This window comes from Bombina bombina, chromosome 6 (genome assembly GCF_027579735.1).
Source record: "Bombina bombina isolate aBomBom1 chromosome 6, aBomBom1.pri, whole genome shotgun sequence".
Taxonomy (NCBI): Eukaryota; Metazoa; Chordata; class Amphibia; order Anura; family Bombinatoridae; genus Bombina; species Bombina bombina.
Genome location: NC_069504.1, coordinates 763,532,623 through 763,544,875, shown reverse-complemented (window position 1 = coordinate 763,544,875; position 12,253 = coordinate 763,532,623). Strand labels below are relative to the sequence as shown.

Sequence of the window (12,253 nt, the reverse complement as noted above, 5' to 3'; positions counted from 1 at the left end):
AGTTTTCATAATAGATTTTATGTGTTGTTTAAGACAGGGGTCAGCAAACTTGGCACCCCAGATGTTTTGGAACTACATTTCCCATGATGCTCAGACACACTTTAGGCTGGCTGAGTGTCATGGAAAATGTAGTCGTGGAACATCTGGGGTGCCAGTTGCTGGCCCCTGGTTTAAGACATGTATATGCTAGAGGAAATATTTATGTTTACTATATAAACATTGCCAAACCTCAGCAGCTCATACCAAGGCTTATATTCAGGCAGTCAGGATGGGGAAGCAGAGAATTAATTTAAATTTACTGTCATATACTGAATTGTACACAAAGAAATATTAAGCTGAGCACAGACAAGTACAAATAATAGATCTAAAGTTAACTTTGGCTGTATCACCTTATTGGTTACAATTTAGAAAACTATATAATCTTAAGTACATTAATAAATTGTTATTATAACAATATTACTTATAATAAAGACCCACTTTACAAACTCACATTCGGGACTCTGGGAGTATAAGTAGATACTTTAGGTATGACGTTTCAGCTCCTATAAACTGGATAGTTCTCGTTTTTGTGACAAATCTTTGGTGCAGCTACTTTCTGTACTTGTGACAAGTGTTCTTGTCTGTCCTCTCTCCTCTATAGAAAAAAACTCCCTAGAAAAGGAGAAAACCATAACCGCAGTAAGAGTAACCTTAAAGAGACGCTAAGCAAACTGTAGGCTAGCAAACACTAATTGCTTTGTTCGTATACCTTAAAGGGACACTGAGCCCAATTTTTTTTCTTTTGTGATTCAGATAGAGCAATCAATTTTAAGCAACTTTCTAATTTACTCCTATTATCATTTTTCTTCATTCTCTTGCTATCTTTATTTGAATAAGAAAGTCCAGCACCTTGGACAGCACTTGTTTATTGGTGGATGAATGTATCCACCAATCAGCAAGAACAACCCAGATTGTTCACCAAAATGGGCTGGCATCTAAACTTACATTCTTGCTTTTCAAATAAAGATACCAAGAGAACAAAGAACATTTGCTAATAGGAGTAAATTAGAATGTTGCTTAAAATTGCATGCTCTATCGGAATCACAAAAGAAAAAAAAATTGTGTTCAGTGTCCCTTTAATTAATGAGGATCGACTTGGACTTGAAATAGACTTTTTTTGCTTACTACACTATTTTAAGAAACAACATTAGGGAATTGTGTTATAAGATACCCTTATTTGTTTTCTATTGTTTTTTATTTATTATTATTATTATTATTATATATTTTTGATGAAATGTACCATATGTTGATGTGATTTTATGCTGTGATTTTATACTGACTTCATTTGGAAGTGTGTATTTTTTATCCAAGTATTTAACTTGTACTGGTCGACCATTTGAGGGTGATTTTTATAATTTCTTTTCATTTTATGTAAGATTAATATTAAAATTATTTTTTATATATATCATATATTAATTCATATGCCACAGTTGCTATCACACTATGTAATATACTAAAATTTAATCCAGCTGCTCCAATTTATTCCAGCTGCTCTAGTTACTTCCCTCTTATATAAAGGTTCAATATATATATTACTGGCCCTATAGTTTATGCTAAGCTATAAAGCGCCACAGATTTTTAGTCAGTTTTAGTTTCATAATTGAAACTTATCTTTCTAATTTCTTACCCCATTGCTATTTAAGGCGTTTTGGAGAAAACCGTCTGTATCTGTTGGCATTGTAAACCTATTTTTTGCTAACGCAGATTTATCCCTTGTTTTTTGTACTGTCACATCTGAACTTCCTCTATAGCCAATTACAGTGCTTACAAATTCTCCATATTTGATTTTCAGCTAGAATGAATAGGCTCCGTGGTGTCCTCACATTAGATTAATTATGATATTTAGCCAATGTTGCTGCTCGCTGCTAGTGAGATGAAGTGTACGGCAAACACAATAATTGTTAGGATGCTTGGTGGCGGTGTGTTTTTAAAAGAGTCAAGTGGCTGTTTGGATACAGTGTTGCTTAGTGAACTATAAATAAGCCTTGAAAACCAACCCGCAAAGGGAAGGTCAAAATGCTTCAGTCAGTCACCACTCATCGATTTTTGCCCTGTGTGCTGGCGTGGTACTCTACATTTAGCCACCAATCAGCAAGCGCTACCCAGGTGCTGAACAAAAAATGGGCTGGCTCCTAAGTTTATTACATTCCTGCTTTTCAAAAAAAGATACCAAGAGAAGAAGAAAATTTGATAATAGGAGTAAATTAGAAAGTTGCTTAAAATTGCATGTTCTATCTGAATCGAGAAACAAAACATTTGAGTTTCATATCCCTTTAAATATGATCATTCAGTTTTGGGTGAGCTGCCCTTTAAATGTGTGTCAGTATGATAGGAAATTATTAATTACACATGCTTCCTAAATTAATATTAATATTTAAGTGAAAAACCTGCGATCAAACATACTAGGCAGTCATCATCAATACTGAATTTTGTTGAAATAAATTAGGAGAAGGGAAAAAATAGCTGCTTTGTGATATTTACCAGGTGTTGGAGAAAAATGGAATCCAGATGTAAAAGCAATGAATGATGGGAGGTGGGAGGAGTTTAATGTGAAACTGTCACTTTGGTGAGAGATTATATTGTAACTATTAATTTCCTGTCTTCCTTACAGTGTTTGCTTTCTCTGGTACTTACACACTTCTCTTCGTGGCTCGGTCATTGCAGGGAGTTGGATCTTCGTTTTCCACTGTGGCAGGTAAAATATATTTTGTAATATCATCTTTATCCATATGATTATTTTCTCTAACACATTTGATTCTTAAACCGGACACATTCTCTATTATCAAATGTGCTGTACGTGCCAGTTACATAACAAACGTTTTAAATTGGCTTTTTATAATATCCTGTTGATTGTAATTTAACAAATAAAAACATTTAAACAAACTACACTTTTATGATGCAATAATGATTTAATTAAAATGTATAATCTATATACTTTTTAACTAGTGTTCTCCAGACAGGTAACTATGTACATAGATGTTTATTGGCTTCCTTCCGTACACCAATCTAAATAACCAAAGGTTACAATTAAATGGCATTGTCTATTATACAACAGTAACATCTGCTTTCTTCCTGTTAATGCTCATTGGTAAACAATGACAACACCCACAGCTCTTTTTGGGGAGAGAAATATACATGCCTAAAAATAAAATGTTAGCTTATTTAGGACTTTTAGTTTTGTAAATGAAGACATTCTAAAATGATCTTGTTTAGATGACACAAATAAAAATCACACCACTGTAATATATAAGTACTAGTATATCAGTGTGTGTGTGTGTGTATATATATATATATATATATATATATATATATATATAGAGAGAGAGAGAGAGAGAGAGAGAGAGAGAGAGAGAGAGAGAGAGAGAGAGAGAGAGAGAGAGAGAGAGAGAGAGAGAGAGAGAGAGAGAGAGAGAGAGAGAGAGAGAGAGAGAGAGAGAGAATAACTCATTGTGTAAACCATTTACAAATCTAAACAAGTCAGAAGACTTTCTTTAAACCCAGAAACTCTCTGATTACACTGTTTCCAATGCAGCAAAGGAATCTGGGTAAGATATGCAAATGAGGTTCACAATGACTCACCTTAATACTTTTAGCCTGCTTTTTAAGACAGACTTCCCTTTATGCCATAGCACTGCTGCATTTCACAGCTTTAATGCTTAGCTAGGGTTAGTACAGTGATTTAGACCAATCCCAGGACAGCTGTTTCGTGGTTATTGCCACTCATCAGCTGGGAGTAGGTTAAATCACTGCTTGGTAAAGTTCATTTCTGGGGGAAATTCAACAACAATTAAAATTATGGGGAGGCGAAAAGTGAGTTTAAAATCCTCCACTAAATACAAAATATAGAGAAAATAACTCATTGTGTAAACCATTTACAAATCTAAACAAGTCAGAAGACTTATATATGTATATATATATATATATATGTACTGTATATGTGTTTTCATCCCATTTCACATTTATGCAGTAATAAAAGAAACTGCATACATGTTCTTCTTGATTTTGATTATTTTTAATGGTTATATTAAAAGTTATATTTTAGTAGTAGCTTTAGCGCATAAAGCCCCTTCATTTTTCCTTTCCCTTTTTTTATATAGTGTTTGCATTAAGGGGGTTTTGCACCCTACCATAGTGTTTTCACTTGGTAGGTTTCAACACTAAATTACCTGATGATGCACTGGCAGGTGATTTCTTTTTTTTAAAAACATAAACAAGTGAGAGCAATCTTCTGCCGCATGATTTTTATCCCCTGCCTCTCTGATTTCCCAGCACCCAAGGGACCTCCTACCCAAATCATCCCAGCTCAACACACATAAGGGCCCATACACAACATCGACAATAAAATACTACCCAATTGGCTACCATTCCCTATTGTTTATTTTAATTTGATATAGATTCAGTACTGTGTGAAGAAATATAAGGAGTGTTGTTTCTGAAGTGGTTGTCATGTAGAAGATATGATGGGTTGCTAGGGGAGTCCTTGATATGGGGATTAATGAGGATTTGAAAGAGCCAATGCTTTGTGGGTAACTGGAATCTGTGATGGTATAAAACAAGCACACAGAAGGGCGCCTCCTAGTGTAATAAAGTACAGATGGTGTACAAATATGTGATAACAGATGTTCAGGTACTCACACGTGTGGCAGCACATGGACAGGCTCTCAGTCAAGTGATAAGTTTTAAAATCAGCAAAAAAGAAAAGATTCAAGAGATCCAATTGCAAAATTCCAAATGGCTTTATTAAGTGAGGTTAAAATCCTAGTAAATACCAGCACGGTAGCAGAGAGACAGATGGCCCTACTAGTAGGGCCATCTGTCTCTCTGCTACCGTGCTGGTATTTACTAGGATTTTAACCTCACTTAATAAAGCCATTTGGAATTTTGCAATTGGATCTCTTGAATCTTTTCTTTTTTGCTTATTACTTACGGACTACAAGGAGCCCGCTTACCTTCAAGAGCCCACACAGCCTCTCACTCCTCTTGGTTTTTCGCCTGCCGGAATACTACATTGCATTTCCCCCTGGGAGAGCTGAAGATTCGACCGGCGCTGGAGCAGATTGGTTGAGCCTCACACACCCCTTTTCGGCATGCCCCAGTGATGACGTCAGACGCTTGAAAAACTCGGGTGGCGCCATAGAGGAAGGCTCATCTAGTGTACAATTCCGCACAGGAGCTGCGGTTCACCAGGATGACGAAGCCTTTGACCTGAAAGCTGCCATTATCCTCCGAGTAAATCTTACTGAAGCCGTCCAACAGTTACTGCGGGGTGAGTCCAGATGTTCATATCCTCCGTACCTTCTATCATTATTGATTGACTGTCTATAAGCTCCATTAGCGCTCAGGAAATGGACATGTGCTCTCTAAGGGGATAATGCTCTAATCCATGTATACGGCAGTTTCTTATATTGGAGTATATTACATATCTTATATCACAAGTTACAGTGACAGTGAACCCTGGGGGAAACATCTGTGCAGTTTTAAAATCACTTTTATTAAAACAATGGTCTTTAAAAGCACAGTGTATACATATATCACTGTGTATTCAAATGCAACTAGTTTCTCAGTTTCTCAGGATGCCTGAGGAAACAGCAAGCTAGCTGAGAAACGTTGCATTTTAATACACAGTGATATATGTATACACTGTGCTTTTAAAGACCATTGTTTTAATAAAAGTGATTTTAAAACTTATCACTTGACTGAGAGTCTGTCCATGTTTGTTTGCGGTTGGGGACTACAGCCTAGACTGAGACCTGTGGGAAAAGAACAGTGAGCTGGGACACTGTGAGATTCCAGTATGCACTACTAAGCACGAGTGAGTGCTGCCACACTTGTGAGTACCTGAACATCTGTTATCACATATTTGTACACCATCTGTACTTTATTACACTAGGAGGCGCCCTTCTGTGTGTTTGTTTTATACCATCACAGATTCCAGTTGACCTCTTCTATTTGGGAAGGAGCTGCCGTGAATTCAAGAATAAAAGACCATTGGAAGCAAGTCCAAATGGACAACACTTTTTTCAGTGATTGATTCACCTATGGACTGATAAGTTATATCATTTTGTATATTTTATCACACTATATATACACTATATTTTTGTTGTATTTTGTTGTATTGTAAGGATGCTATATTTTGAGAAATTTAAACATAGAAACATATAATTTGACGGTAGATAAGAACCAAAAAGGCCCATCAAGTCTACCCATATTACATATTACTTTTTTCTTAGGATAGCCTTATGTATGTCCCAGCCATTTTTAATTCCTTTACAGTCTTTGGGGTAGATTTACTATAAGTTGTGCGGACATGAGACGCTGAAGCGAGTCGTGTCCGCTCGTCCTCGCTAAATGCCAAAAGCATACGCTGTCGGCATTTAACATTGCACAAGCATTTCTGCATTGTGTCGGCCGTGAGCAAGGGATGTCAATCATCCCGATCGCTGCTTCTTAACTTCCATTTTAAGCAAGCCTGATGATGGGCATAGAATGCAGCATCCGCTGCATAATAAATCTACCCCATAGGGGCCGATTTAACAAGGTCCGTATCGGCCCCATTGCCTCTGTTTCCGTGTGAGCCTTCAGGCTCGCCAGAAACAGAAGTTATGAAGCAGCTGTCTAAAGACCACTGCTCCATAACTTGTCCGCCTGCTCTGAGTCGGCGTACAGCAATCAGCCCGATCTCATATGAATCTGCAGGGGACCGCATTGCACAAGCAGTTCACTAGAACTGCTTGTGCAATGATAAATGCTGACAGTGTATGTTGTCGGCATTTATCGATGTGCAGCGGACATGATCGCTACAGCGAATCATGTTTGTCCACACAATGGTAAATCTACCCCATAGTGTTTACCACCTCAATTGGAAGTTTGTTCCATGAATCCACCACCCTTTTTGCAAAAAAAATGCTTCCACACATTTTTCCAGAATCTGCTGCCCTCTAACTTAAGATTGTGACCCCTTGTTTCGGTATTTGTTTTTGAACAAATGTTGAAAATGCTTTCAGCTTCCACTTTATTAAGTCCCTTCCTATATTTGAAGGTTTCTATCATGTCACCTCTTTCCCTTCTCTCCTCTAAATATACATATTTAGGGGTCAAATTATCAAGGGCCAAATGGCCCCTGATACCCCTGTTTACGCGCGAGCCTTCAGGCTTGCCGGAAACATAAGTTAAGAAGCAGCTGTCTTAAGACCCCTGTTTCTTAACTGGATCCGCTGCCTCTGAGCGGAGTACAGCAGTCAACCCTTTCTAATGCGATCGGTTTGATTGACACTCCCTGCTAGCGGCCCACAAATCTGCAGGGGGCGGTATTGTACAATCAGTGCAATGCAATGATAAATTCAGACAGCGTATGCTGTCGACATTCAGCAATGCCTGGTGGACATTGTTAAATCAGCCCCTTAGAGTCTTTCTTTGTACATTTTATTTTTTAGACCGTGTACCATTTAGTAGTCCTACTTTGCACAGTTTCTAGTTTATTTATATCTTTCGGAAGATATGGTTTCCACTACAGAACCGTACACAGTATTCCAGATGTGACCTAACTAATGATCTGTAAAGTGGCATAAGAACCCTGCTATTTTTTTCTACTAATACCTCTCCCAATGCAACCAAGTATTCTATTGGCCTTAAACTGGTAGTTGTAGGTTTTATGACTAACTTTTAGGCAATCAGACTAGCAAAACAAGACATTTGCTTTATTGCTATATTTGAAAAAGTTTTTTTAACACATAGGGCATTGTAGTAAGTATAATGAATCAAAGGTAATCTGTCTTCATCATATTCAACCCCAGTTTTGTGTTCTACAACTCATTATCTAATTGTTTTCTTTAAAAATCAGTGTATATTTCCTTACAGGATTGGGCAAACTGGCAAGTGTTTACCTTGATGACTATGAAAGAGGACAAGCTATGGGGATTGCTTTAGGAGGTCTGGCTATTGGAGTCCTCAGTAGGTATAATTGTATGCAACCATCCAGAATGTCTAGGTTTCTAATAAGAACAAACAATATCAGTTCAGCACCAGGAGTCACTGCACCTACAACTACAAATCCAACAAAAATGCAGCATCAACACTATTCCAAATATCTGAATTTTATTAAAGGGATTGGAAAGTCAAAATTAAACTTGCATGATTCAGACAGAGCAAGTGATATTAAGACACTTTTACATTCACTTATATTTTCGAATGTGCTTCGTTCTCTTGTTATCCCTTGTTGAAAAAGAATATTTACATATCCTACACTAGTGGGAGCTAGCTGCTGATTGGTGCCTGCACACATTTGTCTCTTGTGATTGGCTAACTAGATGTGTTCAGCTAGTTGCCAGTAGTGTAATGCTGTTGCTTCAGCAAAGGATCACAAGAGAATGAAGCAAATTTGAAAATAGAAGTAAATTGGAAAAAAAAATAAAAAATTGTATGTTCTATCCAAATCATGAATGAAAATTTGGAGGTTTAATGTCCCTTTAAATGGAGAGAAGCATAAAAATACAGATATTATGTCCATTTAAAAAATGAGATTTTTAGAACAGCAATGCTGCTGCATTTTTGCTCTTAAGTTGCCTTGTTTGCTTAAAGGGACATTAAACCCCACATTTTTCTTTCATGATTCAGACAGAGAATATCATTTTAAACAACATTCCAATTTACTTAATTTATCTAATTTGCTTCATTCTTTAGATATCCTTTGTTAAAGAAATAGCAATGCACATGGGTGAGCCAATCACAATATGTGCAGCCACCAATCAGAAGCTACTGAGCCTATCTAGATATGCTTTTCAGGAAGGAATATCAAGAAAATGAAGCAAATTAGATAACAGAAGTAAATTAGAAAGTTGTTTAAAATTGTATTCTCTATCTGAATCATGAAATAAAAATTTTGGGTTTAATGTACCTTTAACATTTTACATTGTTTTTTTCAAACAACTTTTAGCATTCCTTTTATTGAATATAACATATAAATATGGAATTCAACATTTTAAAATTTAAATATTTAAATCTTAGTGGCACGCTAATTGTTGTGCACAAGGGATTTATCACAGCTGTTTGCGCTCGTCGGGTTTTTCACTCGTATAAGTTGAAAGTAAATTTGATTGCTTGAGCGCAATTGAAGTTAGCGCTATCTCAGAGCTCTGGTTAACTGTTTCGCAAAACAAAAAAGTGTCACAAAACACATCAAAAATACATTACAATGTAAAGTTACACTAATAATAACACTATCTAATAAAAATGATTTAAAAAATATTGCACAGAAAAAGGGCTCAAAGATATGAGATCTATAAATGTCTATACAGTATATGTGTACATATATATTTATATGTGTATATATGTATTTACAGACATATATACACATATAAACACAAAAATACATATGTACACATATATAGACGTATAGAAGTGCATTGGAGCCCTTTGCAGTTAAGTAGATGAAAACATGTCAAATCATATTTATGCAATATTTATATTTAATAAAGGTTTTAACTATGTATTTACTGTAGATATTTCCCATTCCAATGTTCTGCATATAGGGGAATATGTATATATCTATAATATATGTGTGTGTATATATATATATATATATATATATATATATATATAGTACCAAAATACCATCATATATATATATATATATATATATAAAAATATGTATTTATGAATAAATCTAACATACTCTGTTAAGTGAAGAACATTGGAAGGTGAAATATACATATTTTCATATCGGGCTAGTGAATATGCGATCATGTCTGTGCGCGAGTAGGGTGTTTTTTGCCACTTGTTTTTTGCTCCATTGACTTCTATGGAGGAATCAGTTATCAGACGCTCGATAAACTAAGTTCAGCTTTTTACACACTGCGGTTTAGCATGCAAGCAAAAACAGTTTACTTTCAACTTGTAATACAAGCGCAACCAGATGAGAGCAAAAAGCTTACTTCTAGAGCAGTTAACGCTCGAGCGGGAGCGTTAGGTAGCGCTGCACTTGTAATCTAGCCCTAAATTGGAGAACATGTGAATATAAAGATCTTCACACTCTCCTATATATTTCCGCTTCCCATGTGAAAAGCTTAAACATCTGTTTATTTGACGTAGATTCTAAAAAATGTATGTTAGGCAACATGTTCTATAAACATCAAGAGATCCCTCACAAGATTCTAGAAATTTGACTGTAATCTCTTTTTCTTTCCTTAGATATGGAGAGTCCACGGCGTCATTCAATTACTAGTGGGAATATCACTCCTGGCCAGCAGGAGGAGGCAAAGAGCACCACAGCAAAGCTGTTAAGTGTAACCCCCCTACCCATAATCCCCAGTCATTCTCTTTGCCTCTGTCAATGGAGGAGGTGAAGTTTGGTGTCTGAAGAAATTAATTCCTTTTTCGGGTACTTTTCCCTGCAAGCAAGGATTTGGGTTTAGCTGAGTCCATGTAAATCTCTTCAGTAGAGTAGTGGTGGCTTTTAAGCAGTTAGGAAGTTCTGAGGTAGTCCTTGCTTTGTTTCCTAACTCATTGCTGCCCATGGTACAGAAAGCCAGAGTTGGTTACTCTGTTCTTTCTTTTTCTACAGGTCTCTGTAAGGAGTATGTGTCCTTTCATGCCTTGTGAGCTGTCTTCCCTCCAGACAGATAGATTGCAGGTAAGGTTTTTTTTGTCTTCTAGGTCTTGGAGACTTGCATTTCAGAAGAATATGGCATATGCAGTAGATGGGGACATTTTTAAAATCCTTTATACAGGATTTTCTTTGGCAGTGGGCAGGCACATTATGTATGTTGAGACTAGGGGGTATATTTATCATAGTACGAGCGAACATGATACGATGTAGCATATCATGTCCGCTGCACATCCATAAATGCCGACAGCATTTATGATTGCACCAGCAGTTCTTGTGAACTGCTTGTGCAATGCTGCCCCCTGCAGATTCACGGTCAATCAGCCGTTAGCAGGGGTGTCAATCAACCCGATCGTTTTCGATCAGGTTGATTTCTGTCCGCGGCCTCAGAGCAGGCGGACAAGTTATGGAGCAGTGGCCTTTAGACCGCTGCTTCATAACTTCTGTTTCCAGTGAGCCTGAAGGCTCGCCAGAAACAAGAGGCATCAAGTTCCATACGGAGCTTGATAAATCGGCCCCAAGGGGTTAATCTTCCCTTTATTGGGACATTTTTCCTCTTTGGGCTAATTTTGTTGAAATACTTTATTAGTATGTGTGTGTGGCTTATGTTATATACAGGGATTTATGTATAAACTTAAAATTTGGCAGTTGGTTGTCAGGCTAACTGACAGACTGCTTGAGCATTTGTGTAAATTAAGCTCCGGTGTTGTAGGCAGAGGGAAACACGCGCATTTTACTTGCTGTGTAGTTTCCTCTCTCTGCCGGTCATGTGACTTCTCTCTGCTGTCGGCTAATTCACAGAGCAGAGTGGCGCGGCGTCATTGAATTTCAGTCTCTTCAGTGTCAATCTACTATATGATTGTTTTAGAGACTTCTGGCAGCCAAATTGTGTATACGTTTTACGGTAAGGCACCTCAGCCTGTCAAAGGTGTAGACCTGATTTGTTTATTATTTTAAAGAATTTTTGCATAACGTTAAGCGGCTGTGGTATCAAAAATTCTTAAAGTGACAGTGTATTTAAAAATTTCTACAAATTGGGGAATTTTTTATTTAGTATTATGGACATGGACCAAGAATGTGTCTTTTTTGACAAATGCTTGTTTTGCCTTGAGGCATAATTTTTTTGCCTATGCAATTCTGTGCTGCATGCTTAGCTAGAACACTTCAATTTAAAGATAAATTGTTGCCTTCTGAGCCCAATGTCTCTCAGGATGATGCTGTTCAGGCAATGCCACAGCTTTCTCCTCAAACATCCCAAGCCTCTATGGCATCACATACAGTGCCCTGCAGTTCCTCTCAGCCTCCTGGAGGAGTTTATTTGATTGCAGATTTTGCTGCACAGGTATTTTCTGCGGTATCTGTGGCATTATCTGTTTTTTCTATGCTGGGAAAACGCAAGAGGAAAATTAGACATTCAGATAGTAAGGTGTCTGTTCCACCTACTGCTACGCAGGTTGCCCTCCCTCATAAGTCTAATGAAGAGGATATGTCGGTAGCCTCTGAGGGTGAAATCTCAGATTTGGACAGTATTATTCCTTCATTTGATGCTGAAGAAGTAAACTTCAGATTTAAGCTTGAACACCTTTGTGTACTGTTAAAGGAGGTATTGGCTAC

The 12,253-nt window shown here is 37.1% G+C and overlaps 1 protein-coding gene across 1 annotated transcript in view; it reads left to right on the top strand.

The window, feature by feature from the left end:
- Positions 1-12,253, top strand: part of LOC128663627 (chromaffin granule amine transporter-like) — a 265,531-nt gene that overhangs the window by 130,516 nt on the left and 122,762 nt on the right. Inside the window, exons 5-6 of the mRNA XM_053718044.1 lie at positions 2,651-2,734; positions 7,897-7,989. Of these exons, the coding sequence (XP_053574019.1) occupies positions 2,651-2,734; positions 7,897-7,989 (177 nt within the window). The remainder of the gene's footprint in view (positions 1-2,650; positions 2,735-7,896; positions 7,990-12,253) is intronic.